We start from the raw sequence: 27,031 nt of genomic DNA on the forward strand, positions 1-27,031 counted from the left end.
GGTTGGGGTACCGGAACCTCGAAGCTCCAGACCGTGGTTCTGGAGTCCTTATTTCAACTTCCCAGCTCCCGGGGTCCTCTCATTGGAGCGCATCACCGCGGGAGAATGCGTGGAGACACTCACAAGGTAACATTGCAGAATTGCCGCATGATCACCACCGGCATTGCCGTCTGGTGCGCTTCCCCGGATTATTTCTCTCTTCAGCATCGGCGCCAAGCGGAAGACGGCCGCTCCGGCTACCCGGTTTGGCCGTTATTCTCGCCGGGGTACCGTTGTAAACGCCAGTTCGCTTGCACAAGGATACCCGCTCGGGCGTGCCAAGCACCGGAAGAATGTCAACAAGCCCCCGTCTCGCTTCCCGCGCTGTAACGGTGCAGCTGCGAGACCCTTCACCGTGTTGACCAGTTACTTGACCCTGTTGTTGCCCAGAGTCACTTCCCACCGAGATGACTTTTTAAAGCTGTTTTGAATATTGCCGTACTGCCGGTGGGTTTTACATCGGCAGTTGCAAAGGGGCGGACACACGCACCCCTGATTGATGGAGTAACAGGGAGCCAGGGGCTCAGCCAGCGTCACACTGCGGCCGGTCCCTCCGTGGTAAGCGAACCCCAAAACTTCAGCTTGCGGAGCACGGGAGTAAGGTCCGTACCCAGTATGGTTGGTACCCAAACACCAACCTCGGCATCGTCTTGGCTTAAGGTGAGGGGGGTCAGGGGGTTAGCAAACCAACTACCTATATATACATTCGGTGAAAGGTAGCCTACCAATTCCTCCGATGGGTTGCTTTAGTCCTCCAGGCCTTCTCACCTCCTGACTCGCACTCAAGCCCAGTACGCCGCCATGAAGCTCACCAAGTCCGACCTCAGCGCCGCCCTGCTCGCCTCGGCCCTGCCCGTGGCTCAGGCCGCCTGCAGTCTCCCGTCCAGCTACAAGTGGACCTCAAGTGGCGCTTTGGCCCAACCACGGTCGGGCTGGGCCAACCTTAAGGACTTCACCTACGCCCCCTTCAATGGCAAGCACCTCGTGTATGCCAGCTACTACGGAGGGGCCTATGGCTCCATGAACTTTGGCCTCTTCTCGGACTGGTCCAGCATGGGATCGGCGAGCCAGAACCAGATGAACTCGGCTACTGTCGCCCCTACGCTCTTCTACTTCGCCCCCAAGAAGGTCTGGGTCCTGGCATACCAATGGGGTGCCACTCCCTTCTCGTACCGTACGTCGTCCGACCCGAGCAACCCGAACGGCTGGTCGAGCGCCCAGCCTCTCTTCTCCGGGAGTATCTCCGGCTCCGACACTGGGCCTATCGACCAGACCCTGATCAGTGACGGTACCAACATGTACCTCTTCTTCGCCGGCGACAACGGCAAGATCTACCGCTCGAGCATGCCCGTCGGCAACTTCCCCGGCAACTTCGGCTCGAGCTCAACCGTCATCATGAGCGGCAACAAGAACGACCTCTTCGAGGCCGTGCAGGTCTACACGGTGTCGGGCCAGAGCCAGAAGACGTACCTCATGATCATCGAGTCGATCGGGTCGCGCGGCCGCTACTTCCGGTCGTATACGTCCAACAACCTGGGCGGCTCGTGGACGCCGCAGGCGACCAGCGAGAACGCGCCCTTCGCCGGCAAGGCCAACAGCGGCGCGTCGTGGACCAACGACATCAGCCACGGCGACCTCCTCCGCACCAGCGCCGACGAGACCATGACCATCGACCCGTGCAACCTGCAGCTGCTGTACCAGGGCCGCTCCGGCGACAGCAGCGACTACAACTCGCTGCCCTACCGCCCCGGTCTCCTCACCCTCCAGGGCGCCACCGGCGGCAGCCCGAGCAACCCCGAGCCCACCGGCGGCACCAACCCCGGCACCGGTACCGGCGGCACCGTCCCCAAGTACGGCCAGTGCGGTGGCAGTGGCTACTCCGGCCCGACTACCTGCGAGAGCGGGTCCAAGTGCACCTTCTCTAACGAATGTGGGTTCACCTCGCCTTGTTTTGGTGCTCCCCCCTTTTGTAGATTGCGGTTTGCTAACAATAATTTCCGTAGGGTACTCTCAATGTCTCTAAGGAGTGATGAACAAGCACGAGAGGCGCGGACTGTTATGGGGGCAAGGGAGCTGTGTCCGCCAACCATTCGTAGAAGCGCTGGAGAGGAGGGGCTTGGTTTAATTACTTTCAATGTGTATAGTGGCATATCTCGTACATACAATCCAACGTACTTTACGACACTTTACGACCTCGAGATTTGTTGTGGAGTCATCACCTTTTCTTCGATCCGTGTAACTGTATATGTACCTATTGTTCGTCGCTGGACCCAATCTGGCTGGTTATGGTAGCCAACACGACACTCTTTTGTGGCCCCCATGATGGCCTAACCCGTCGGCTTTGAGACCAAGGGTGCTCTCTGGATACACCCAATGGCACAAGAAAGTCAAAACGACTTCGTAAACTTTGAAGATCATATACTAGGAACTGGCTCAACTAATCAACCGATGTTGAGTTTCAGGCATGTAACCGTCGGGGATATGCCGGTATCACTTACACTTCAACAACACTGCCGGTAGTTACTGACTACCTCTTGGGATTTGCGGCTCGGGTAAATATAAAGGACCGGTTCTCTCTTTGCACCACAAACACCAAGCTTCGATGGACGGTTTCCGCCGGGTAATCTGCTCAACTTCTGCAATTTGACCGTGCCAGGGTGACACCAGCAAGCAATCAAATTCTCAGAGCCCTTCCGGCCTCACCGGCGAGGGTCAGAGCGATGCAACGAAACCTGAAACCAAACCGCCAGCTTCGAGCCTGCAAGGGTTTACTTCTTCATTGTCCCTCATTGGCGCGGTAGTGATTGCATAGAGTGTGCTGTGTGGTGCTATGGGAGAAAGATTAAAACGGACGGGTTCAGGGGTTATCGATGTGCCTGATAGTTGGAAGGGAGGGAACAGCAGATAGGTAACATTCACAATTCGACTGCTAAAAGCCATATTGGCATGTACCGTCATGGCGTAATCAACAGCCATGAGAGCAATACTTCATATCCTTGCAACCAAGATACGAGCCTCGATGCCAATCGGCTTTTCGTGTAACGCCAACACCAAGGTGCATGCCTTAGTTAGGTACTTGTACCGCTGATTCAGGGGTAATGGTTGGCATGGTAACTGGCTCTTGCTCGCTCACAGTCGCACCAAGAACGAAGATCTGAAGCACCCACAACTATTCCTCTCGCATAACCAACCCCAAACGCCTCTCTCTATTCTATCTATCTCTCCATCTATCTCTCCCCCTTACTCCGGCCTGATCTCAGTGATGTTGCTTTTCCCCAACTTGTCCGTCTCATCCAACACCTCCACCAACCGATTCCTCATAACCGCATTCTTGGGGTCCCCGGGCGTAGCCTTGCCCATGTGTTCCATGGTGGCGCAAATAATGGCCTCCATCAGGCGCAGAGCCATGGGCCCAGCAACACCGTGCTGGTAAAACGCCGGCGTCTCATTAACCTCCAACAACCAAGCGTTCCCGGACTCGTCAATCAAGAAATCCAGCGCAAACAGCTCAAAGCACTTATCCAGTGTGGTAAACTTATCCGCCATCGTATGCGCCGCCGCGCGAAACAGCTCCGCCGTAATGCCACAAATCTGATAAAACACATGCGTCTTCCAATCCGGGCGATCGGGAAACATGCCCTTCCCATCGGCGGCCCAAAAGTCGCGCATCGACTCGCGCTCCACAAACTCGTCCTCGTCCTGCAGGGCCGTGTTGGTCAGCGACGACTTGAGGCTGGGGTTCTCCCAGGGCGGCTGGTAGGCCTCGACGGCCAGCAGCGCCAGCATCTCGCGCGCCACGTGCACCTTGAGCCGCCCCAGCGACAGCGCGTACGACCGCACGTGCCACTTGCGCCCGTCCAGCGGCGGGATCGCCACGATGTAGCGCTGCGCGACGAAGGCGCGCATCTGCGCGGAGGGGATGCGCCCGCCGGCTTTGAAGATGTATTGTGGCTTTTTGGCGCGGACGGGCTTTTTGGAGGCGTCCTTGGTGGAGGGGTTGTTGCTGAGGGAGAGGGCGTTGGTGGTGGTGACGAGCAGGTCGAGACCCTCCAGGCCGGGGGTGGTCAGCGTGGGGGAGAAGACGGGGCCGTTGTCTTTGCTGTTCTCCTTTTCGCTCTCGATGGAGGTCTCGGTTGCTACTTCGCCTGCTTCGCTCTCCTCGCTTTCCTCTTCGTCGTCGTCCGTCTCGTTCTCGGCAAGTTCCAAGTGGCTTGCGAGCTCTTCGATGGTACTGAAAAGCCGGATCCCGGCGCCGCAGTCCACCAGCGCGGGTTTGAGAATCCACCACTCCCGGTGCTGCGCATCCTTGGCCTCGTTCTGCTCCAGCGAGTGCAGCAGCGAGAGGTCGTCGGCCGCCATCAGCGAGTCGTCCACGTACTCAGCGTAGTCAAGCGTCAGCCGCACGGTGAGGGGGACATGTTTCCGGAGGATGCTGTCTGGTCGCTTGGTGGCCCAGTACTCGACGACCGCGGCGAGGAAGTCCTTCCGCGCGAGGGCATCACTGTTGGGGTACGCATTGATGAGCCCGGTCTTGGCCACGTTAATCGCGGCGAAATTTTGCGTCAGAGCCCATCCGTCGCAGTACTGGAAGACGGTGTCCACGCCGATGGGGAACTCGTCAAAGTCGTCGATGAAGACGGCGTCTGGGACATGCTGCCGGATGAACGACTTGATGTGCTCATTCAGCCAAGCGGCGGACGAGTTGATGAAGGCGTGCATGGTTCCAGGTTCTCTCCTTGCACCGGCTTCTTCAACGGGAGTCATCTCCTTCTTCCAGGGCAAGATGGGCTTGACGAGGGATCTCGAAACAGTGGATTCTCTTTAAATCCATAGAGTTGTTGGCGGGCAACAAGAGAGGACACGGGTAAATGGTCCTCGTACCAGTAGCAATACAGGGAATGGCAAGACGACGTTTGATGGTAGAATGTGAAAGCAATAGACTCCAGGAAGAGGGTGAGTTGCTCGTCTTATACGTCTGTCTTGGCGGGCCGGCTATCGGGACTTTTGTTGTGTTGCAGCGGCAAAAGGGATGAAAAAAACAAACGCCAAGAGAGGCGCCAAGGTAGGACTGCGGATCCCACTTACATAAAAATCGACTGCTTCTCACAGGACTTTGATTTCTTGACTTTTCTATTGGGACTCACCCGTTTCAAAACGTAATCCAGGCCGATCAACCTCATGCCGCGTTCTTGGCCTGCACCGCACCCTCCGCGGCCACGCCGGCCCACGTGTCGTCGAAGAGTTTGCTGCTGGCCATTTGTCTCGCGAGAAACTGGGAAATCTTGGGACAGAGGCCCAGCCGCCGAGGTCGCCGGGTTGCGTAACTTGCGTTGATCGTACATGTCTGCTGCTTTCTGTGAATTATTGAAAGTGAAACGAGAAGACCCGGTGATAGAGGTCTGCAATGTAGTAAGGAAAACATGGCTGAAACGTTGATGTCCTTCTCCTGTCAACTTGAAGTTACATCACCAGGAGACGTGGCGTGACGAAGAAGTAAAGGTTCGTCCTTTGATGTACCTTCCAAGTCTTGATGTCCGACTAGCTGCATTGATCACCACAACCTTAAATCAAATAAGCTCATCAGCACTCACACCGTGGCACCTCGGCTCGCTGATTCCATTTGTCATGGTCCCGAGTTCCCTGTCCTCGAAGGCCGGGCTCCCCAAGGTGGCGGTTCGAGTGGATAGGGGGGTGTGATGTCTGAAAGCTGCCCCTGGTATGGGAAGTAGGTATCCCTGGTATACAGACTATGTCCTTGGTAGTATGAAACTGTACATCGCGCGGGCCGTTCAAACGTTCGGCCTGGGCGCAGGTCCCTTGTTCAGCCACTTGGGAACATACCCCTGGGCGAGCGGACGCAACAAAAAGCCGGGAAGGAGTCGTGCGGCGCATCCTAAGCCGCCACCCCGGTCGCTCGGCATCATACGCGTGTAGCCGCCCTCCAAACTCAATGTCCCGGCTTCGGGTAAAGAAGCTATAGCTCGGGGATACAACAGATCATCCAGCCAGATTATCATGATGAAGTGGGGGATTGATCTTGCAGAGGAGATGCGTAATATGATCTGGCTGTGATTGTGAGACAGGTACAGGTAACATACCTATCTTGGACAACACAACCTAGGAGTGACCTAAGTCCAACAAATATGAATCCCGGTATGGGCCAGGACAATACTGGTTCCTTGGTTGTCCCACTCTGTTGATATCTTTGGACGTCAGAGGGCAGCCTGGGCGTAGTGTCATGAGCTGGAAGACGACCAGAGTAACTGCTGCGCTGGCACGGGCTGACAAAGTAATCCGAAAGACGACGGAACGGACTGTACAAACCAACGGATCAATATACATCTTCTTTACCATTTTCGTTTCTTTCATCTATGCCGGGTTGAAAAACGCAGAGTTAAATACCTATCCGACTATTGTAGAGGCACTTGCCCACCGAAATAAATGTCCCCTTGCTCCGCTGTCAGAAGCAGCCGGGAATTTGGACATTCGGACGATGAGGAAGGCACCGCTAGTTCAGAATCAGACGAAAAAAGATATCGTATATTTTGTATTATTATTGGCGTCTGTCATTGGGGTAATTTCATGGTCAGCTGGTCGGCCTGATATGGTTTCGCTTTAGGTCACGAGAGGAGGCAACAAAAAAGAGAAAAGAAAAAAAAAAAGAAAAGAAACTGAAATGAAATTATTATTCCTACACCGCTATGCCCTTGGGCTCGCCGGTCCAACTATCTAGCTAGTTGTACAGGAAAACCGTCCTGGTTTCCCAGTCGGACTAAAAACCTGTACCGATGTTACCTTGGCCCGTCTCTTCAGAATCCGTCGTACTACGGTTGAAGGGAGCCTACCCAGCTCCCTGCATTCCGACATCCTGACCGTCCGCCTCCAAGGTATCCGCGGCCTCTGGAGTCGTAACCCCTAGGCCCCCAACACCGTCTCCTCGGTCTCCGGTCAGATCCGTATCAACCTTCCTCGCAAAGGTCAGCTTTCCTTGCCTCGAACTCCTTGCAGCCTCCTCCTGGGCTATGAGAAAGCCGGGGGGGCGGCCCCGTGGTCTCTTCCTTTTTCCCCCTTCTTGGAAGCCATCGTCGGCCTCCTCCAGGGTGGACGCACCCCGGAATGTGACGCTCCGCATCCTCGGTAGTAGTCTCTCTTGCTGCTGTTGTGTTTGTTGCTGCAAAGCAAGCTCAAAGGTTCGAGGCCGGAAATGGTATGCCTCCCTCGCCGCACCCCGGGCTTTTACTGCTTCCGGGCACCACCGTACCCAGGCCGGGTGCTTCCCTGAGCAGCACGGACAAAAGTATGGAATCTCGTTGCCGTGGGTTGGGCATTGGGCTTCCCCCGCCCTCCCGCCTCCCCCATGGGCCGCTGTGCCGCAGCGCGGGCACAGCGCAGACTTCTTGCAGAACCGTTGGGTGTGACCCCATTTCCAGCACCTATAGCACTGGGTAGCCTGCAGTGCAGACCAGTACGGCTCGCAGTTGAGCATCTGGGCCCGCCAAACCACTCCCTCCTCGCAGGCCCTTTTGGATTCTTCCTGACTGGTCATGGTAACCAGTGCCGTCGCTCTCGTGACTCCCTCGATCGTTGGAATTCGGAACTTGACTCGTTCCACCGACTGCAGCCCCAGCTGCTTGCCGAATGCCGCTTCTGTGACGTCCCTCAAGTCTCTCTTCAACATCCCTTTTACCAAAACCGCAAATGTCCGCTTTGCCTCTTTCGCCACCTCTCCAAACGCCGTTCCGATCCATCCTCCGTTCTTCGCGTGCCATTCCTTCGCTTCAGCATCCTGAAAAGTGACGATAACATCCCCGCTAGGGAGCTTGCGTGCTGCCACTGCTCCCTTCCTCTCGGAAACCCCGTTGACCGCCTGGACGATCTCTTGTGGAGACCTCCGGGTCAGCGACGGCTCTATAGATCCCCTCACCAGTATTTCCTTGTTGAGCCGCCCCGGTATGATCTTCTTCGGGAGCTCTCCTTCCCCAGCCACCACTGCAGCCCACGACCGGGCTACCGTTGTTGCTGGTGCAGGAGCTTGCTTCTTTCTCTGATCCTGCAGTTCCCTCCGGGCCTCTTGCAATTCCTTCTGGACCTCCTGCATCTCCTTCCGGACTTCCTGCATCTGTTTTCTCACTTCCTCTATGGCCCTCCCTGTCCCTTGTCCGATACCGTCCACCACGGCGTCCACGACGGTTCCTTGAATCCTCGCAACGTCGATTCCCTCGTTTCCCGTCTCTGATGCCTTTCCGCTTTCCAGTCTACGCAGCCTCCGCAGCCGTGTCATGATCTCATCCGCCACTACTTGGGAGACCGCCTCGTTTGGTTCCTTGGCCAAGTGGACTATTGTCCCTGCAAGTACCTCGTCTGATTCGTCGTGTAGAGGGTTGGGGCCATTGTAGATGTCATCTTCCATCACTTCGTCGCTGTCCTTCGTTGTGATTGGTTCGGCTCCTCCAGTAGGTGGGGCAGGCTCCCCCCGTGCAGCATTTTTCCCAGCCCCGGGCGCGGTCTTGCCCTTTCCTTTGCGAGCCATCGCGACGAGGCGCGACAGATCCCGCAACGGGGAAACTACCGTCGGCGGTTAGAGCTTTCTGAGCTCGATCGACTGGTGGTAGTTTCAGGCGTTTTGTTGCTTCTTTCGTGCTTTCGGTTTTCTGATTTTAGATCTATAATTAACTGAAATGAAAAGGAAAAGGAAAAATAAATAAATAATAATAAGAAGAAGAAGAATATGAAGACATACAGCGTTATGCTGAGAATGAGGCATCGAGGTGGACCAAGAAATGGTGGTTAATTGACCATGCCTGACAGTAGCGGCCTCTGGGATTGGAACTTGGGAACTCTTGCAGGAGGAGCGCCTTGGCGGCCGACCGCCTTTTGGCAGAATTCTAGCCCCACCAAAAATTTCTCGGACGCTTCCCAATTGCGCGCCGCGAGAGAGATCGAGCCTGTGCATCTCCGTTTCAACGTCCCAGACAACCAAACATGCCGAAAAGCAAGCCAACAAAGCGCGAGAGCGCCCCGGCCGATCGGATTGCGGATTCCCGTTTTGCAAGCTTCGAAACAGATCCACGATACCAATTACCGTCCAAGAAAAACCTAAAAACCAAGCTCGACAAGCGCTTCTCGCGCGTGCTAAAAGATGCCGACTTTGTCGCCACCGCGAGAGTTGATCGTTATGGGCGGAAGTTGAAGACGGACACAAAAAAGAAGGCCTTGGAACGCCTCTACGAAGACGAGGAGGAGGAGGAGAAGGATGAGGACGCCAAGGTCGAGGACGACGACATTGTCCGGCGCGAACTGGAGAAGGCAGACACAGCATACGACCCTGCCCGCGGCGGCGGTTTTTCTTCGTCCGAGTCGGACTCGGATTCGGACGGGGAATCCGACTCCGAGGAAGCGCCCGAGGCGGAAGACGGAGTGGAGGAGTCGCGGCCCGGCATCCGTCTGCGCAGAGATAAGCAGGAGGTTGAAGAGGGGGAGGTCACGAGCCGGTTTGCCGTCGTTAACATTGATTGGGATCACATCAAATCTATGGACCTCTTGGCGTTGTTTTCGAGCTTCGTACCGGTCGGTGGCCGCATTGAGAAGGTGTCGATCTACCCCAGCGAGTTTGGCAAAGAGAGGATGCAGCGCGAGGAATTAGAAGGTCCTCCAAAAGAGATCTTCAAGAAGAAAAAGGACTCGGACGATGAAGATTTGGATGACGAAGACGAGTCTGCGTTTGAGAGCGAGGACGATGACGATGCTGCGGAGGATTCGGACGAGGAGGTTAGGAAGGAGCTCCTCCAGGAGGGGAACGATCAAGATTTCGACAGCGATGCGCTCCGGACGTATCAACTCGACAGGTTACGGTACCATTACGCGGTAGTGGTTTGTTCCGACCAGAACACGGCGCACAAGATCTACGATGCGACGGACGGCAGCGAATATCTGTCATCATCCAATTTCCTCGACCTACGCTTTATCCCCGATGATGTCACGTTCGACGACGAACCCAGGGATGAGTGCGACAGCGTCCCCGCCGGGTACAAGCCCATCGAGTTTGTGACGGATGCACTGCAACATTCCAAGGTGAAGTTGACCTGGGACATGCATCCCGAGGAGGTTTCTAGGAAGGAGTCCATCAACAAGGCCTTCACCGGAAGTCGGTCAGACATTGCCGAGAACGATCTTCGGGCGTACCTAGCAAGTGATAGCGAGAGCGAATGGGAGGAAGCCGACGATGCCCCTCCGGAGGCTGAGGACGCCGAGGAAGCGCCACTGAGCAAGAAGGAGTTTGCAAGGCGCAAGATGCGCGCAGCGCTCGGCCTCGGCGATGAGCCAGTGCCAAAGGCGTCAAAGTCAGGGCCGGTTGGGGAGATGCAGATTACTTTTGCCCCGGCCCTATCCGGGAAGCCCGAGAAGGAGGCGGCTGAAGAAACAACCATCGAGAAATACAAGCGCAAGGAGAAGGAGCGCAAGGAGAAGAAGAAAGCCATGGCCATTGCCAAGAGGGAAGGCGTCGAACCTGAGATGGGTCACGAGGAGCAGGCCGAAGGGGGCGGTGACGATCTCGGCTTTGACGATCCCTTCTTCACCTCGGAGGCAGCCCAGCCTTCCAAGACGGCGATGCGCAAGGAGGAACGACTTAAGAAGCGCGCCGCCAAGGAGCAGGAGGAGGCTGAGAACGCTGCGGAGAAAGCGCAGCTTGAGCTTCTTATGGCGGATGAGAATGGTGGCGGCGCCCACCTCGACCACTTCGACATGAAGGACATCACGCGAGCGGAGAAGCAAAAGAAGAAGGGCAAAAAGAAGGGCAAGAAGGGCGTTGAGGACCAAGGTGGCCTGCAAGAGGACTTTAATATGGACGTCGAGGATGCTCGGTTCAAGGCCGTGTTTGAGAACCACGAGTTCGCCATCGACCCGTCGAATCCCAAATACAAGGCGACCCAGGGAATGAAGAAACTGTTGGAAGAGGGCAGGAAAAAGCGCAAGGCCGGGCCAAACGAGTCACCCAGCGACAAAAAGGACCAAAGGAGTGCCAAGAAAGCGAAAGGGGGTGGTGATCTCGAGCTCAGCAGTCTCGCGGATGCCGTGAAAAGAAAGGCCAAGAGCAGGAGGTGACAAGCAGAGATTCGTCTAGCTAATATTTGAACACAATATACCACATCACCGCATTTCCACCATGTTCTTTTTCCTTCCCTACTGCTCCGCCGCGCCGACCACAAGCCGACAAAACCGTGGCCGCGCCTCCGTGCACGGACCCCACTCACCATGCACCCCGTCCCCCCTCGCGCTCACATCATCAATAAACCTCCCACCACCTCCTCCAACCACCCACTGCAAAACAACCAACACCCCCACCACCACCATCCACACCACAACCACCCCAACCACCCGCCGCCACGCCCGCTTCTCCTCCGCCTCCTCCCCCGCTACCACACCACCCCCAACCCCAGACGACGACGACGACAACAAACCACCTCGCGTCACAAGGATCTCGTGGCCGCCGCCATCGCGGTAGGCGGCCCACCCACGCCCGCGGGGGCGGTACGCGTCTTCTTCGTCCTCCTCAGCGGGAACAGCAACAGCTACAGCAGCAGCAGTAACACCACCTTTCTCACCGACCGCAGAGCCCGACGGCGGGAGCAGGGGGGACGCTGTGGTCGGGTGGTGGTGGTGGTGGTGCTGGTAGTCAGAGAAGTCGAGGGTGTCGAAGTAGCAGGGTGAGTGGTGGTTGGGGTTGGGGAGGGGTGCTTCGTTGATGGTGGCGGGGAAGGTGTGGTAGCTGTAGTGGTTGGGCGGGAGTGGGAAGAGCGCTGCTTCGGTAAAGCCGTCGTTGGCGTCGTCGTCTTTGTCGCTCGCTTTGGTGGCGGGCTGCGGTTGGGGTTGGGGGACGGTGAATGGTGGGACGTAGGCGTAGCCGCTAGGGGGCAGCGGAGTGGATGAGTATCTGGGGGGCTCGCGCGCGTGTTGGGGTTGTTGGGGCTGGGATGTGTCTGGGTCGCTGAGGTCAATGTATTCCCAGGTTGCAGGCTTGGGTGCATGGCAGGGCATGGTGTTGGGGCTGGAGATATCGTGCTCTAGCGCTTGACACAAGCTGTTGGGGTACTGTCCCTGCATCTAGGCGGCGGGTGGGTAGGGCTATCAAGAGCGTTTGGGCGGTTGGCTAGGCCTGGTAGACCAAGCGGTGTCGTCGGTATCGCGGAAGGGAGGTAGAGGAGGTGAAGAAATATATACACGGCTAGTGGCAATTTTGAAGACTGCGGACATTGTCATCTGAGGGCAGCGCAGGCCGCGAGGTGAGGGCCGAGGGCGAGGTACATCGCGGCCGCAGATCATTTAAGCAACACCACTTATTGAATGAATGGATTATGGGGGGATATCACCAAATCCGGGTCGTTTAAGCCGGTCACCACGGGTCGGCCGGGCGCTGACCAGCTTTGCGCCGTCAATTTCCATCCCCCAAGCCTGCAAACGGGGGATTCAAGTTCCACTAAATGCAAGGCGGCGGAAATCATGGGTTCCCTCAAAGCGGAAAGCACGTCAAACCCTCTTAGCAGACAGGTCAACTTCCCGCCCCACCATGGCGATGGTGTTCCTTCCCAAATCTCACCCATTCTCCCACTTTCCCCAATGCAAGTGCACTTTTCACTTTAAATTCGCAGTTCATGTTACTCACACATACCTAAGGGCTTTTTTCCCCGGATTTACACCCAGCATATAAGCCTAGCCCGACCGTTATCCAGGTGCCAGTCTATAAAACACATTATTACTTTCCCCTCCCATGTCTTCCTTCGTTCTCATCCTCCACAACTGCAACCGCAACTAGCAGACAAACTCGATCCTCACCACCAAAACCAACCATCCCCACCCCAACTCTCACCACATCACACACTTCATCGCAACGGGCCCGACCCCTTCATCCCGTCCGAACCAACGCAAACGCAAACGCAAACACACCAACAAACAAAACGCCCACTCAAGTCTCAAGTGAGCAACGAACAAACAATACCCAACACATCAACCCTTCCTTCCTCCCCGGCCCCTCCCCCTCGCCGCCCCACCCCTTTTATTGCGGCCACCAGCAACACCAACAACAGCGCCGGTAGCAATACCTGCGATCCTAGGACTACGGCGGGTTGGCGTGGCGGGTTCCTTCTTGTCGTTATTGTTGCCTCCGACATGGATATGGAGCTGTTCATGCGGTAACGCCACCTTGCGGACCGCACGCCGGGGACTGCTGCGCGTCGGTCCCTTCTTCGCCGTGCTTTCATCCCTACGTCGGGGCCGCGGTAGCTGCGGTGACGCGGCTGTGGGATAGGGGTCTGACGAGTTCTCGTCCTTGCCTTCCGGAGGGCTCTCGTCCGCTGGTTTGGGGGAGATTTGGGCGGTGTCTTCTTGAGAGCTCTCGGGCTTGGATTCCGTAGCTGTGTTATCGGCGCCGCTAATGCGTACTTCATGGCCAGCAGCCGTGCGGTAGTCGCCGGCGATAATATTTGCGTCCAGCTCTCCTAAGATTGGTGACGCGCTCGGCGGGCTCGGTTGCTTACATGGCGATCGGTGGGGGCTGTTGTGTTTTTGTTGTTTCGATGGCCGCTCTTGTTCGGCCACTTCGTCCTCGTGTCTCCGTTTCGGCTGCTTCATGGTATCGAGGGAAGCGTCGGCTCGGACTGGCGCCTGAGATTCGTGTACCCTCGCCCTTTTGGGCTCCGGCGCTCCCGTGCTCTCGTCACTGTTTAGCGCTCTCTTCCGACCCTGCACATCTGTCAGGCTCGCCTTAGCTCTGTCGGCCTCATTCTGCTCGGCTTCAACCAGTGGCACCTGTTCCAAAGCCCAGCGCAAAAGCAAGTCGTGATTATCCAACTCTTGCTGAACGCGGCCCAGGTCCGATGTCCTATTTGCGAATGTCGAGCGGAGATTGCTGATTGTCATGAGGCGATCGGATTCCTGTTTTGCTATGGCATATTGAGACTCGGCCATCTGTAGCCTTTGCGCTAGCTCATTACTCGTAGAGCTCGCGAGCTTGGAGTTGTCGTCATCCTTGGGTTGTTCCATGGCTGATTGGAGGTTGATCTTGGCTTCTTTCAAGGCCTTGCTGGCTTCCGTGTGAGCCGGGTAAAAGTGAGGCGTGTATCTCGCGTCAAGCACGAACTCCTTTGTCTCGTGAGGCTCGAGTTCGGTCAAATCCTCGAGGCTCTTCCAAGCCTCGTCCTGCCGCTGCTGGGCAATCCCGAGTCGAGCGCGAAAACCATCATTCCGCCAGTACTCATAGTTGAGATACTCAATCCATGTAGACCGCTGGTCCTGCGCTCTTGGGTTTTCTTTGAGGTGAAATATTTTAGTGAACCCATGTCTGGAGAGCCGGCGTCTCACGGCCTCAACGTAGCCGGTGAACCCACTGGTACCGTGAACCTCTTTTTCCCTCTCTCGTCGCCACTTGCGATTTCGCAACCAAAATTCTCGTTTCCGGCCGAGGGCGACCAGGTCATTCAACAAGTACGTAAGATGCCAAAAGCTGTGCCATTGATGCGATTCCGCGATGTAAGCAGCGAGCTCGGCACCCTCCTCATCGATGCCTCTGTTATCTCTTTGCCACATGCGGAATTCCTCCCATCTGCGAAACTGGGCTGCAAAGAACGCCCAGTTGTCTGCTTCAAGACTCAACATCGACAAGATGTCACTGTGCTTTCTGGAGTTCTCGGTGACGCTGTCAAGAAGCTCCACAGAATACCCAGGGCGGCCACCATCCTGAATCAATTTGTCATAAAAGTGCTTTTCTTGTGCCCGACATTCGTCAATAGTCGGCGATGGCAGTGGGCTTTCAGTTTTGTCGCTATCCCCTGGCGAGCCTGGCGATGACGGTAATGTCGGTGACGGAAATCTCGGGGACGTGTTCGCCTTTGCCCATGCCTCCAAACGAGTGGAGACTTGGTCTAGGTTCGTTCGAAGGGGCTGTGTTCCCGAAAGCACTCGACTATTTAACAGTTAGGGAGAGGCGCCAACATGCTTTTTGGGGTGACCTGGGGCAGAAAAGTACATACCTCAGCTTGTTGGCGAGTTGTTCTCGCTCCTCGACCGACAGCTCGACAAAGAAGACCTCAAGAATCGCAGTCTTCTTAGGCCCAGCCATATATCGACTCAGTTCCTCATCGCTCATACCAAGCACATCGGTGGCTGAATACTCAACCGCATCAGTCTCGGAAGGACTGGCGTCGGGAGAACCACGCTTAGGAGAAGCGCGCTTCGGAGAGCCGGGGCCCTGAGGTGCTAGCTCATACGAGCCGGGAGGTGAGCGGTCGGTAGTGGCCATGTTGCTCAATGATTGATGCTTGGTGGTTGACGAGTTTCTTAGTGTGGCAGGGGTGGTGGTGAGGAGCGAGGTCTTAAAGCGGGTATGGTAAATAAACACATGGAATACAAAGGCCCCGTGAATCCAAAAAGAAAAAAGAAAAGAAAAAAGGAAGTGGCACTGTTAGATTGAGATTTTCTGTGGAACTTGGAACAATTGGGCAAGAAATGGAACAATTGGGCAGGAAATGGAACAATTGGACAAGAAAGAAACCAAAAGTCGTGGTAATTAGTCTGGGAATGTGTGTTGTGTTGGGTGAACAAGGTGGCTTGCAGAGACGGAATTTGAATGGCTGGCCAATGAATTACACGGCTGTTTGGTAATACACCTTCCTGGGTCTTTTTGACAGTCAACAGCCTATTGTTCACAGCTAGCTCCCGGTTCTTCAACGATGTATATAAGAGGAAACGAAGTCTCTCTGCTAGGCCATATCACCCATTATCCACGCCCTGCTTACTCAACTGGTCTCCCGCCAACGCTTCCAAACTGCAGGCCCTTCATACGAATCACCAGACTCCTATCGGACACAAGACACAGATCGAGAATGGCAGAAACACAACATGAGGAGCAAGACGACGACCTCATCGCGGTCCTATTGCCCAGCCATGGTACAGGTTTTGAGAAAGCACTCAGCGCCATCCGGGCGGACACCAACCGTCCGCGAGCCCCAGCGCCCAAAGCAGGGACTCTGGCCAAAGACCGTGACAAGCTCGAGCTAAGATTCAGTCGTGGCCCGCGCCGGGGCGGAGGCCGTGGCTTCGTCTTCGGGACTGAACAGACATGCGACATCGTCCTCCCCAAAGTCAAGGGCATCTCGGGGAAGCACTGCGCCCTGACATTTGAGAAAGTGTTTCCGGGCGCCGACGAGTATTCGCTCGTCTTCCGAAGGCTATCAAAGTGCAAGAAGACATACGTGACCTACAATGGTCTCTCAAAGCAGCCAGTTACATCCCAGCGTTCTAGCTGGATCATCAACTCACATGGCCTCCCCTATGACAAAGTAGACATCGGTCTCTTCTTAGGCGGAGACTTGTGGTTCCGCATCGTCGTAAATGGGTGTAACATGTTGGCTGAGTCGTACATCGCGAGAATCCAGGGCTTTTTGCTGGGCGCACAGGATATCGAGGACGAGGGAATCGGTCGAGGCGGGGAAATCGGCAACGGCAAGGACGTCGACGAGAGTTCCGAAACTGGTAGTGCCATTACCGACGATGCCACAGGCAGCTATATGTCTGAACCCGGGAAAGAATCCAAAACCGATATAGTTGTCGCCAAACTTTGTGAAGTCGAAAACATCGCAACCTCGGCCAAAAAGGAGCCTAGGGAGATTATCGAGCTTATTAAGCAAGTGTCTCTGGAGCTTGAGTGCCTGCACAGCGAGGGCATGATCCATGGAAACCTCAAGCCGTCAAACATCCTTGTTCAGACCCGCCGACCCCTATCAGTCACCATCGACAACATCGGCACCCCAAGGGACAACGAGTGGTTGAGGCAGCCACATTATCTCGCCCCGGAAATTGTCCCGGACTCGGGCCAGGAGCTGCGCCAGGGCACACAGCCTGCGGACGTCTGGGCCCTGGGCGCCATCGCGCTGGAGTTGGTGGAGGGGGGCATGCTAAACATGCCGTACCCCCACGAATACCCGTATCGAATCTCCAACTACGTCGCTGGGAAATGGTCCAGGGGCTCCAAAGATGCGCTCGGTGTGCTCATTCGAAACATGCTGAGCATGGACCCAAGGCAGCGGCTCACTGCTGCCGAGTGTCGCGAGGAAGCCGAGGACGCTCTACAATCCCTAGCCGATCAGGACCGCGCGGTGGTGGGGAGGGGGAGTGAGGATCCCGGAGACGACCAAAACGGGGGAGCCGGCAACGGCGAGGAGACTGGGGGCGGCAGCGAGGCTGACGAGGACAGCGAAGTTGACGAGGACAACGAGGCTGACGAAGGCAGCGATGTTGACAAGGGCAACGAAGTTAACGAGGACAACGAAATTGACGAGGACCATGAGGTTGACGAGGACAGCGAGGCTGACGAGGATAGCGAGACTGACGAGGGCAGCGAGGCTGACGATGATGAGGAGTCCGATGGCAACGAGGAGGCTGGTGGCCGCAATGAAACTGGTGGTGGCGGTCACAGGGCTGGCAAGGGCACGAAACTCAAGAGTCATGGAGTCAGCATAACAATTATTATCCACAATACCGCAGGCAGCGGCGGCGGCGATGGTCCTACGCGACGAAACAAGAGGAAGCCGAGGACGACCCTAGACCAAACCAGAGCGAAACGGCGATCTCGATAAGCACCCCAAGCTTGCCTCGCACCTCCCCCAGTCACTGTATGTTAGCAGTAGAGTTGATTAGACAGTAGAATTCCCTAGTGACGACCCTTACTTACTTGCCCCTTAAATTGTCCATGAACATTGCGTGCTAGTTTGGAGATAGGCGCTTGTGACAGAGCCCTGCAGTACATGGCGTGGTGGCTGTAACATGGCCAGCAATGTCATTCACTCGCGCGTTTCCAGCTTCTCGTGCATACACCAGATGAGCGAAGCTTGAACCCCACGAATTGGCTCCCCTTTGTTTCATCGTTTTGCGTCCCCAAAACAGCTTAATCCCATCACCGCGTAAGTCATACCGCCACCTCCCACTGTAGTCCATGACGTTTGCGGATGTGACGCAATTGAGTGCGTAGAGTTTCGAGAAGAACAAAGGCGGCGCCATGAAAAGCGGCCGCGTAAGGGGCCGTCCAGCCCCCCTCGACAGTCTTTAAAGCTGCTCAGCAAGACTGATATTGCGTCCTGAGCCTGGCAACGTATTACCCAACCTTTGCAAACATCAGAATATCCAATTCGCAGAACTGAACATGTATCCCACAGCCGCAATTCTCACCATCGCCGGCCTCGCCGCAGCCGCCACCATCCCGATGTCAGTTGGCAAGAATGGCCTAACCTTCGAGCCCAACATGATCCACGCGCAGGAGGGCGACGTGGTGGAGTTCCGCTTCTGGCCGCGCAACCACAGCGTGGTAGCCGGCCACTTCAACGAAGCCTGCCGCCCAGCCAGCGAGAACGGCTTCTTCTCGGGCTTCTTCCCGACCCAGCCGGACACCGTCAATGTACGTACCCCCCCTCCCAACAAGCAAAACATCCCCCCCTCCACACCCCCCTCAAACATACCCACTAACCCCCAACAGGCCGAAGTCTTCCGCGTCACCGTCACCCACACCAACCCGGTGCCCGTCTACTGCTCGCAGAACACGGGCCAGCACTGCAAGAACGGCATGGTGGCCGTCATCAACCCGGCCGGCGTGGGCCGCCTGACCCTGGCCGCCTACGCCGCGCTAGCCCGCGCCGCGGGGAACGCTACGTCGCCGCCTGGCGGCGTGTTTGGGGGGGTTGTTGCGCCTAATGGGAATCAGGGTGGTGGTGGTGGTGGTAGTAGTGTTACTGGTGGGAGTGGTAGTGCTACTGCTACTGCTACTAGTGGTGGTGGTGGGGGTGGGAGCAGTGCAGCTTCGTCGACCGCCGAGGGCTCCGAGACTGAGACCCAGACCGAGACCCAAGCGGAGAGCACGGCGGAAAGTGAGACCACCGCTGATGAAGCGACCACTGCGGCTGCTACTACCACCACGGGTGGCGGCGGGGGTGCGACGGTGACGAGTGCGACGGTGACGAGTGCGACGGAAGCGCCCACGGGCACGGAAACGGGGAATGCGGCGGCCGGGGTTGTGGCGCCGGTTGCGGGTTTGGTGGCTGTTGCGATGGGGGCTTTCTTTGTTTGAGGCTGGCTGTTCGCGGAATGGTGATCTCATTTTCGTCGGGGCTGGTAATCGCGGGGTGGTTTCTTTGTTTGGCTGAATAGGGGTAATGTGGGGAATGCTTTTTGGGCGAGTTGCCGAGGTAACTAACGCCTCTCTAATCTACCTGTGACAACAGGGTGCCGCTATTCATCAAGTGATCTTGAATTGCAGGTCAGTTGAGCCGGCTTACGAAGTAAACGGACGTTTATCTGTTCCCATGCCGTCGTTTTAACCGTCACTCCAAGACAGTGCCCCTGAACCGACAATGCAATGCCCTGTACGAAGTACGGATCCGTATTTGGGGAGTGGAATGTCAACCTCAGTAGATGTCACACCACCGCAAAAAGTACATTAGCTGGCTACCCAAGCTTTCTCTCCTCTGTTCTTTTAACCTAATAACTCAAAAGAAAAGAGACCAAACTATCCGCAAAAGTGCCACATCCAACCCCAAGACCAACAACGTCCCCATCAAAACCCCCCCGTCCCCCTCACCCTCTCCACCGCGCCCTTCACCCCCCTCGCCCACCCCCTCACCCTCCCCGCCTCCACCCCCATCGCCCCCTGCACCTCCTCCCCCCTCCCATCCCTCCACACCCCATCCACCCCCCCCACCTTCCCAAACAACCCCGTATTCTGATTCCGCCGCAACCCCTCCAGCCACAGCCCGCACAACTCCGCACTATCCACCAGCAGATTGGCCTCCTGGCTGTGGAACCAGCTCTGCGTGTCCTGGTTGCCGTTGCCCTGCACCGCCACCGCCCCGTCCGCGATCAGCAGCTTGATGTGGCTGCTGCGCTGGCGGGCGGCCTGCGTGATGGGCCGGGTCTGGTCTTTGGCCACGTACCAGTGGTAGTGCAGGTGCGTGCGGCCCGTGGGGGTGAGGGTGCGGTGCAGGTGCGCGGAGACGCCTTCGTTGTGGCCGCCTTGGCGCGGGAGGAGTTCGCCCTGTTGGAGGGGTTAGTATAAAAGGGGAAGGCATTTTGAGGGGAGGGTGTGAAAGGGGGGACACGGACGGCATCGTTGTAGCTGAGGCAGATGTAGCAGTGGACGTCGACGCCGCGCTCGCAGGCTTCGATGATGGCTGGGAGGACGGGGGAGGCGTTGAGGGTTGGTGAGATGATGTAAACGCTCTTCTGGGCGTTGCGCAGGGCAGAGAGCCAGGCGGCGTTTTGGGGGTTCGACACGGATCGGTGGGTTGGCGGGCCGTAGGGGGGGCGGTTGACAAGGGCCATCGGGTAAGGGGTGTGAGTTTGGTGGGGGAGGTATGGTGTCATGAAATCTCCGGGCGGGCATTCCGGTGCTCCGGGGTCTCCTGGTAGGCCTTCATTGAGGGTGTGGTTGAGCAGCCGGGTGACGGCTTGCAGATGTGTCTCCCTGGGCTTGGGAGCGAGTGATGCTTGGGCGCGGGCCACTTCGCCCGCAATGTCGTCGTCGTAGTGCGGGTCATCTGCCGTGTGTTGGAAGAGCGGTTTTGTGTCTTGTGCCAGATCCTGGGTTGAAGGATCCGTGACTGCCCCATTTCTTTGCTCCCCTCCACATAGTTCAGCAACCGATGCTGGCTCCTCGTCGTCCATGGTGGGCCCCGCCTTACCCCTTTCTGGACTCGCATTACCTGTAGTACCGCCGTCGGTTTTATCCGACCTCGTGTCTTGCCCTTCAGTTTGACTAGGCAATGGCGGATCCAACCTCCTGTGCCACGAAATCAAAGCCATGTCGTACACAGAGTCGACAATGGGGCCCTCCAAGTGGACCATCATCTCCAGGTTGTCATTATCCTGGATGTTGTTACTCTGCAAGACAGCAATCTTCCGGTCAACCACCATGTACTTTGCGTGAAAGGTACCCATCAGCGGGGTGTGGTAGTTCATAACCTCCAAGTCAATATTCGGGATCTCGTTGGCAGACGGTAGGTTCACGTCCTTGCCAGTCGATCCTTTCTCGGAAACGATGTAGTGGGGCTGGTAGAGCTGTCTGGGGCTCCCGCGGTCGTAAATAACTTTGACGACTACCCTAGTGCCCGTTTCCCCAGCTCGGCGGTCCAACTCTCTGATGGCGTCGGTGATGTACTTGGAGGCTACGCTGTTCTGCCAGTAGTTGGTCGCCAAGAACACCTCCTCCTTTGCGCGGACGATGAGGTTGGACATGTGGCGGGCAATATCGGGTAGTCTTTATTTATGTTAATGACACAAAAAGTCAAAAAGCGATCAAATTACATACACAGAAATGATGGTCAGGGGCACCGTCCCATGGCTCCCCATAAGCGAAGGACTGACCACGGCTTGGTGAGGGTCCTGGTCGAGGGTGCACAGCGCATCGTGATAGATCTGTAGGCCAGTCAGTGTTAACCGTCGATAGCCCAATTACCCAGACCAGATGGACCACAGGGGCATAATAACCTTGAGGAATAAGTCACTTGGTTTAGTCGGACCCCAGTTCCCGCACCTTGCCGCTCGTTCTAGCTCTGTCTCGATAGTACCATCGTGACCATTGCTCGACTGCTGATTCGGTTCATGTTCTGCAGCCCCCCCTCCTTTCCGCGCGGCGTTACCGTAGAGTTTGTCCCAGGCGTCACTGGGTCGTAGGTTGGGGTCATGAGCGAGAAGTGAGGACACACTTTCACCCGATGTACACAGGTGAATGGTATGATCGCTGATGTGGGTGCTTGGTTGGCGATGTTTTGTCATTTTTCACTCGAGGACTGTGCAATGATTATATGTACAGACGAAAGGTACAATGGAAATACAAAACTAATTCGTCTCTATTATCCACTACTGGATAGATTTAGAACATGATCATCTAGAAATCCCCATGTACGAAGTAGCCAGCACTTCTCTGTTATTGGCCTCGGAACTTCCAAGTTGTTGCGGCAGATGCGGATGACGTCAAGCTCACTGTGTAAATGCGTTATCATCTGTTAAACCTACTGTGGAGGTGATTGGTCAGATATGGTGACAGCGGCTCGCAAGCGCAGTCATTGTCACGTGCACGTTTTGAAATCGGATCTGACTCGAAGTCTGGGTATCGATGGGTTGCGATCATCTCTAAATATCCTGTGGATACTTGGGACTTAAGACTTTCCAGGATATTTATATTCAGGAAAACCGATTTTGCTAATCAGGTTCGCCTGTGAACACTCCTGAGGTGAGTCTGCGTGAGTCTGGTACCTAGGCCGTTAGGTGGGTCCGTTCCTGCCCCAGGGCCCAGGCACTCCAGATCCGCTTTATCTGCAAGGATCGGCTTCCGATGGGTACTGGAACAGGGGTCTTCCCCTTGTGCCGCGTGCGACGGCAGCTCGGCGTCCGCCTCACTCCGCTGTCTGCCTCTCCTCCGTCCCGAAACAACAGCCTCCTCAAACCTCAAATCTCAACAACAACAAACCAACCAACTCCCAGCATTTCAACACCATAAATATCTCTTCCATCTTATTCTCGATCCATCCCTGCCCACAATGAAGGTGACAAACGCCTCTCTCCTTGCGCTGCTACTGCCGGCAGTCAGCGGCCGCTTCGTCGAGTCCAGCGAACCAGACCGCTCAATCCTCTACCCCGACGGCCTTCCTCAGCCTACCGAGACCGGCGAGAAATACCACATCGAGCTGTCACCGGGAGATACAAGATGGGTTACGGAAGATGAGAAGTGGGAGCTGCGCCGGGTACGTTTATGCTTGTTCTATCTTGACTCGTCCCGCTAGCTCCGGTACTAATGACCTCCGTTCTAGAGCGGTAAGCGCTTCTTCGATATCACCGACCACCCTGATCTCGGCGCCCTTCGCGCCATGGCCGCCTCGAGAAAGAAGAGTGTCTTCCCCGCGAAGCCCAAGTATCAGAAGGAGCTGAAGCCATTCCTGGCTGAGTTGTCCAAATCTGAGATGGAGGACCACCTGACCACCTTCACCTCATTCCACACCCGCTACTACAAGGTATGTACCGGCTGCTCTGAAGACCATGGCCCATGCTGACAATGGAACCGTGGTAGTCCGACTACGGCCGGCAATCGAGCGAGTGGCTCCTCGCGCAGGTCCGCGACACCATCGAGAAGGCCGGCGCCGATAAGCACGTGCGCGCCGAGCACTTCAAGCACTCCTGGGGCCAGAACAGCATTATCGCCACCATCCCGGGTAAGACCAACTCGACCGTCGTCATCGGCGCTCACCAAGACTCCATCAACCTGTGGCTGCCGAGTGTGCTCGCCGCCCCCGGCGCCGACGACGACGGCAGCGGCACCGTGACCATCCTGGAGGCCTTCCGCGTCATCCTGCAGTCCGAGGACATCGTCAAGGGTAACCACGAGAACACGCTCGAGTTCCACTGGTACAGCGCCGAGGAGGGCGGTTTGTTGGGCAGCCAGGCCATCTTCTCGTCGTATGAGAAGGAGGGCCGCGATGTCAAGGCCATGCTGCAGCAGGACATGACGGGCTTCATCACCCGCACCCTGGATGCCGGCAAGCCCGAGAGCGTGGGCGTTATCGTGGACTTTGTGGACCCCAACCTGACCCAGTTCATCAAGGTTGTGATTGACGAGGTATGTTGTGCTTATCCATGCTCTCCAGCACGCCACTAACATGTTTTGCCTGATAGTACTGCTCCATCCCCTACGTCGAGACCAAGTGCGGGTACGCCTGCTCCGACCACGCCTCAGCCTCCAAGGCCGGATACCCCTCGGCGTTCGTCATCGAATCGGCCTTCGAGTACTCGGACAACCACATCCACTCGACCGAGGACCTGATTAAGTACCTGTCGTTCGACCACATGCTCCAGCACGCCCGCATGACCTTGGCTTTCGGTTACGAGCTGGCCTTTACCGACTTTGCCGCTCTCGAGAAGCCGGACCACTCGGATTCCTTGTAGGGTGTTTCACGGTCTTGGCAAAGGCGAAGGCGAATGCGGGTAGATAGACACGTTGGATATGGTCATGTTCCGCGGACTTGAATAATCGTTCAAAGGCGTTCACGCTGAGAATAAATACCCCTTTGCGCTAACAAGTATGAGTGTTGCTCATTGTCATCATAGATCTGTCTTGAAACGTCTGCTATTCTAAAAACGCTGCAAAATGCCTACCCGTTGCCTCTATATGCGATACACCCCCCGTCCCTGCTCTGTATATCCGCACAAAACCCATGGGTATCATGCTCGCCTACCACCATCTATCTCCGCCCACCCACTCACTCACCCACTCACTCACATGCTATCCTCCATCTGCCGACTCCTTGTCTTCGTCCAACTGTCATGCTCCGGCTTGCCACCCTGACTCTCCAAGCCCATCCCCCGCTCCACCCACTCCTTACTACCCATATGACTCAGCCGCGACAACGCCCGCGCAAACGCAAACGCCTCCTCGTCCCCGCTGAACAGGTTCGACTTGGCCAGCTGCCCGGCGCTCTGCTCCAAGTCATCCATCATCTGATCCGTGGCATCGTCCAGCGCCGCCTCCACACCCTCCTCATCACCACCATCACCATCCTTCCCCACCACCCCGCCACCTTTTGTAGCCTGCTCCAGCCGCCGCCTCGCCACCAACGACTCACGCATCTCCGCGCGCGACACAAACAGCTCCTGCAGCGGCACCGCCGTCGTCAGCACCAACTTGGCATGCGACTCATACACGGCGTCCACAAAAGTAATAAACCGGCGCGCCAGGTCGCGCTGCCGGAACGTCATCCCCGGCACCTCAGTCACCACAAACGCGTCGTACGACCGCATCAGCTCCAGGTAGTCGGCCGCCCCCGCCGCGCGCCCGATCAGCTCGTCGAACGTGAACCAGGCGCAGCGGCCGCTGACGCGGGGGACGACAATCTCGCGCCCCCAGACGCGCTGGACTTCTTGGTGCGGGGTGGGGGTGTCCGGGTCGCCGAGGAAGCGGAACCATTTCTCGGCGTGGGAGGCGGCGTGGGCGTCGAGGGGCGTGTGGTAGACGCCGGAGGGCGGGCGGGGGATTTTGCGGTAGTCGGTGGTGGAGTCGAGGTTGATGACGTGCAGGCGGGTTTTGAGCAGGTGGATCGCGGGGAGGAAGGAGTCGCGCTGGATGCCGTTTTTGTACAGCTCGTCGGGGTGGCGGTTGGAGGTGGTCACGAGCACGACGCCGTGTGACATGAGGGATTCGAGGAGCCGCCGTAAGATCATGGCGTCGGCGACGTCGGTGCATTGGAATTCGTCGAAGCAGAGCACGTTGCCGTGCTCGGCGATCTCGGCTGCCACGAATGGGACGCAGTCGATGTCGCCGCCGTGCTGGAGTTTCATTTTGTGCAGCCGTTGGTGCACGCTCTGCATGAAGTTGTGGAAGTGGATGCGTGTCTTGGACCGTACGCTCGCTGGGAGTGTGTCGTAGAAGAGGTCCATCAGCATCGTCTTGCCGCACCCCACGTCGCCGTAGAGGTAGAGCCCTCGCGGGAGGTTGCTCGGGATGGGCTGGATGGGCGTCTTGTTGCCGAACCACGAGAAGAGGGATTTGCTAGGTTTCAGGGACTCGATCGTCGGCTGCACGACGGGTGGCGCATGATAGTGGCGTAACTCTTCGTGCAGGTGTTGGAGGCTCTGTATTATCCCTGGTGTGGGGTGAGTAATTTTGGTCGTCGCCTCATCCACTCAGCCGGCGGGACCCCTCACCTCTCTGATGTTCGTCGTTTCGGAGGAGGCCATTCGCGACCCGCCGGTCGTACTCTTGTATCGGGCCAATATCCTCGGTATTCGCTGTGACCGTGTCAGCTTTGCCCTCAGCCGCCCCAACCCCACCATTGTATGTACGCACTATTCTCAACCGCTTCTGCCGCCACAACTGACGCTCGTCTTCTCTGTCCCGCGACGAACGCAGCAGGGAACACGACGTGCGATGCCGCGCGGATACGGCGCTCGGGGCCGGAAAATGAACGGGTCCTCCGCCCCACGCTCGTCGAGGAAGCGCATGCTGTACGGAATGCGCGCTGGCGGGAACAGCTCGGCGTCGTTCGAAGGGCCCGGGACACCACGCTGAGGGAGGTCCTCGGTTGGAGGCGGCGTAAGCGTAAGGGCATGGTCCTTCTCGGTATGGGGTAGCGCTGAATGCAAAAGGGCAGAATCTGGCGTTATTGAGCAGGATGCATCGCACGGTACGGGGACGAGATGTGCGTCGGTCTTCGACGGCAGGGAAGTTTGTTTCGGGGAGCAGGTGAGCGGAAGAAATGACCGAGCGTTTCGAATTAAATCGCGAATTGGCATATAACCAGCAACTGGACTGATTATTTTCGTAAGATATCACTTGGGCTTGGATCTCGATGACCAGGCTTAATGTGTGTCCTTGTTCAAACGTTCCGGCGGCGTCATTTGGTTGGTTTGTCAGGTGGTTCGGCATTGCGGCGTTCGGGAAAAATGCCAAGGTCGTCCAAGGGTCAAGTGCCGCGGCATTGTCCTGCATTCGAAGAACCTCGAACTTGCGGGGTTCTTGGTTGCCGAGATCCTTGTTGAGCTTGGCACATGCTGCTTAGGTGAATCAAGCGACCTGTGGATGGAGTGTACTAACTAATGCTTCAATTCGGAGATATTACAGTGAATCCAGATGTTTTGAGTCTCCCATAAACTCTATCCATGGCATCTCCTGTTTTCAACCAAATGGCGTGGCTTCCCGTGGTTTAGTTTTATCGTGAGCACAGTTAGGTAAGTACCTACGTACCTTGGTTAGCTACCAGGTATTATCACAAGTCGATTACTTGATTCCCACCATGTGTGTAAATTTGGTTACCGGTTTCATTTCTCAACTACTAATAGGATACGACAGCCTCTTAAGTCCTAACTAACCTACCTTACCTAGTAGCTTTAGGGTCCAGGCAACCTAAGAGGAGACGGCGAAAGCCTAGGTAGGTAGGTAGGTATTCAATTAAACTCGCCGGTTTCAGAG

General features: G+C 56.6%; 11 protein-coding genes across 11 annotated transcripts; 5 read left to right on the plus strand and 6 right to left on the minus strand.

Annotated features, from left to right (window-relative positions):
• Nucleotides 1-840: 840 nt before the first annotated feature.
• On the plus strand, nt 841-2,062 carry F5144DRAFT_548244 (glycosyl hydrolase family 62-domain-containing protein; the record flags this gene model as incomplete). The annotated part of the gene is made up of 2 exons (XM_066787520.1): nt 841-1,969; nt 2,043-2,062. 2 exons carry the CDS (start codon nt 841-843, stop codon nt 2,060-2,062), a joined length of 1,149 nt encoding a protein of 382 aa, XP_066643391.1.
• Nucleotides 2,063-3,032: 970 nt separating this feature from the next.
• F5144DRAFT_573436 (TTL domain-containing protein) lies at nt 3,033-4,991 on the minus strand. Its single transcript, XM_066788967.1, has one exon. It carries the CDS (start codon nt 4,801-4,803, stop codon nt 3,280-3,282), a length of 1,524 nt encoding a protein of 507 aa, XP_066643392.1. The 5' UTR covers nt 4,804-4,991; the 3' UTR covers nt 3,033-3,279.
• Nucleotides 4,992-5,167: 176 nt separating this feature from the next.
• F5144DRAFT_612745 (uncharacterized protein) lies at nt 5,168-5,960 on the minus strand (the record flags this gene model as incomplete). The annotated part of the gene is made up of 4 exons (XM_066791728.1): nt 5,168-5,363; nt 5,557-5,581; nt 5,631-5,752; nt 5,881-5,960. 4 exons carry the CDS (start codon nt 5,958-5,960, stop codon nt 5,216-5,218), a joined length of 375 nt encoding a protein of 124 aa, XP_066643393.1. The 3' UTR covers nt 5,168-5,215.
• A 2,920-nt stretch (nt 5,961-8,880) lies between these two features.
• On the plus strand, nt 8,881-11,181 carry F5144DRAFT_246456 (uncharacterized protein). The gene has a single exon (XM_066783404.1). The coding sequence runs from the start codon at nt 9,022-9,024 to the stop codon at nt 11,140-11,142; it is 2,121 nt and encodes a 706-aa protein (XP_066643394.1). The 5' UTR covers nt 8,881-9,021; the 3' UTR covers nt 11,143-11,181.
• On the minus strand, nt 10,886-12,263 carry F5144DRAFT_246453 (uncharacterized protein). The gene has a single exon (XM_066783403.1). It carries the CDS (start codon nt 12,139-12,141, stop codon nt 11,221-11,223), a length of 921 nt encoding a protein of 306 aa, XP_066643395.1. The 5' UTR covers nt 12,142-12,263; the 3' UTR covers nt 10,886-11,220.
• Nucleotides 12,264-12,876: 613 nt separating this feature from the next.
• Nucleotides 12,877-14,161, minus strand: F5144DRAFT_649958 (uncharacterized protein). Its single transcript, XM_066792984.1, has 2 exons — nt 13,714-14,161; nt 12,877-13,566 (listed from the first exon to the last, which is right to left on the minus strand). The coding sequence occupies exons 1-2, from the start codon at nt 14,074-14,076 to the stop codon at nt 13,042-13,044; spliced, it is 888 nt and encodes a 295-aa protein (XP_066643396.1). The 5' UTR covers nt 14,077-14,161; the 3' UTR covers nt 12,877-13,041.
• A 1,753-nt stretch (nt 14,162-15,914) lies between these two features.
• Nucleotides 15,915-17,982, plus strand: F5144DRAFT_649965 (uncharacterized protein; the record flags this gene model as incomplete). The annotated part of the gene is made up of 1 exon (XM_066792985.1): nt 15,915-17,982. One exon carries the CDS (start codon nt 15,915-15,917, stop codon nt 17,664-17,666), a length of 1,752 nt encoding a protein of 583 aa, XP_066643397.1. The 3' UTR covers nt 17,667-17,982.
• Nucleotides 17,983-18,268: 286 nt separating this feature from the next.
• On the plus strand, nt 18,269-18,748 carry F5144DRAFT_460521 (Cupredoxin; the record flags this gene model as incomplete). Its single annotated transcript, XM_066784978.1, has 2 exons — nt 18,269-18,481; nt 18,560-18,748. Coding segments are annotated over 2 exons (402 nt in total), but the record flags the coding sequence as incomplete, so codon positions are not given.
• A 627-nt stretch (nt 18,749-19,375) lies between these two features.
• On the minus strand, nt 19,376-22,023 carry F5144DRAFT_612750 (uncharacterized protein). The gene is made up of 5 exons (XM_066791729.1): nt 21,562-22,023; nt 21,383-21,489; nt 20,179-21,331; nt 19,778-20,110; nt 19,376-19,544 (listed from the first exon to the last, which is right to left on the minus strand). The coding sequence occupies exons 1-5, from the start codon at nt 21,847-21,849 to the stop codon at nt 19,485-19,487; spliced, it is 1,941 nt and encodes a 646-aa protein (XP_066643399.1). The 5' UTR covers nt 21,850-22,023; the 3' UTR covers nt 19,376-19,484.
• A 178-nt stretch (nt 22,024-22,201) lies between these two features.
• Nucleotides 22,202-24,152, plus strand: F5144DRAFT_533620 (uncharacterized protein). Its single transcript, XM_066786990.1, has 4 exons — nt 22,202-22,817; nt 22,884-23,084; nt 23,141-23,686; nt 23,743-24,152. The coding sequence occupies exons 1-4, from the start codon at nt 22,614-22,616 to the stop codon at nt 24,010-24,012; spliced, it is 1,221 nt and encodes a 406-aa protein (XP_066643400.1). The 5' UTR covers nt 22,202-22,613; the 3' UTR covers nt 24,013-24,152.
• On the minus strand, nt 24,153-26,539 carry F5144DRAFT_573448 (AFG1-like ATPase-domain-containing protein). Its single transcript, XM_066788968.1, has 3 exons — nt 25,910-26,539; nt 25,768-25,851; nt 24,153-25,706 (listed from the first exon to the last, which is right to left on the minus strand). Exons 1-3 carry the CDS (start codon nt 26,169-26,171, stop codon nt 24,343-24,345), a joined length of 1,710 nt encoding a protein of 569 aa, XP_066643401.1. The 5' UTR covers nt 26,172-26,539; the 3' UTR covers nt 24,153-24,342.
• Nucleotides 26,540-27,031: the final 492 nt, after the last annotated feature.

The sequence above is a fragment of the Chaetomium tenue genome (assembly GCF_020726465.1).
Source record: "Chaetomium tenue strain MPI-SDFR-AT-0079 chromosome Unknown F5144scaffold_4, whole genome shotgun sequence".
Lineage (NCBI taxonomy): Eukaryota > Fungi > Ascomycota > Sordariomycetes > Sordariales > Chaetomiaceae > Chaetomium > Chaetomium tenue.

What these genes read in the sequence shown, in the direction of transcription:
- F5144DRAFT_573436 (XM_066788967.1), bottom strand. Translation starts at nt 4,803, where the DNA reads ATGACTCCCGTTGAAGAAGCCGGTGCAAGGAGAGAACCTGGAACCATG.
- F5144DRAFT_246456 (XM_066783404.1), top strand. Translation starts at nt 9,022, where the DNA reads ATGCCGAAAAGCAAGCCAACAAAGCGCGAGAGCGCCCCGGCCGATCGG.
- F5144DRAFT_246453 (XM_066783403.1), bottom strand. Translation starts at nt 12,141, where the DNA reads ATGCAGGGACAGTACCCCAACAGCTTGTGTCAAGCGCTAGAGCACGAT.
- F5144DRAFT_649958 (XM_066792984.1), bottom strand. Translation starts at nt 14,076, where the DNA reads ATGGAACAACCCAAGGATGACGACAACTCCAAGCTCGCGAGCTCTACG. An exon ending in CGGAGCCCAAAAGGGCGAGG is followed by an intron (nt 13,567 to 13,713) that starts GTACACGAATCT and finishes TCGCCATGTAAG; the next exon opens with CAACCGAGCCCGCCGAGCGC.
- F5144DRAFT_612750 (XM_066791729.1), bottom strand. Translation starts at nt 21,849, where the DNA reads ATGACAAAACATCGCCAACCAAGCACCCACATCAGCGATCATACCATT. An exon ending in CAAGTGACTTATTCCTCAAG is followed by an intron (nt 21,490 to 21,561) that starts GTTATTATGCCC and finishes ACTGGCCTACAG; the next exon opens with ATCTATCACGATGCGCTGTG. An exon ending in CCCCTGACCATCATTTCTGT is followed by an intron (nt 21,332 to 21,382) that starts GTATGTAATTTG and finishes ACATAAATAAAG; the next exon opens with ACTACCCGATATTGCCCGCC.
- F5144DRAFT_533620 (XM_066786990.1), top strand. Translation starts at nt 22,614, where the DNA reads ATGAAGGTGACAAACGCCTCTCTCCTTGCGCTGCTACTGCCGGCAGTC. An exon ending in TCCACACCCGCTACTACAAG is followed by an intron (nt 23,085 to 23,140) that starts GTATGTACCGGC and finishes GAACCGTGGTAG; the next exon opens with TCCGACTACGGCCGGCAATC. An exon ending in TCAAGGTTGTGATTGACGAG is followed by an intron (nt 23,687 to 23,742) that starts GTATGTTGTGCT and finishes TTTGCCTGATAG; the next exon opens with TACTGCTCCATCCCCTACGT.
- F5144DRAFT_573448 (XM_066788968.1), bottom strand. Translation starts at nt 26,171, where the DNA reads ATGCCCTTACGCTTACGCCGCCTCCAACCGAGGACCTCCCTCAGCGTG. An exon ending in GGCAGAAGCGGTTGAGAATA is followed by an intron (nt 25,852 to 25,909) that starts GTGCGTACATAC and finishes ACACGGTCACAG; the next exon opens with CGAATACCGAGGATATTGGC. An exon ending in AAACGACGAACATCAGAGAG is followed by an intron (nt 25,707 to 25,767) that starts GTGAGGGGTCCC and finishes ACCCCACACCAG; the next exon opens with GGATAATACAGAGCCTCCAA.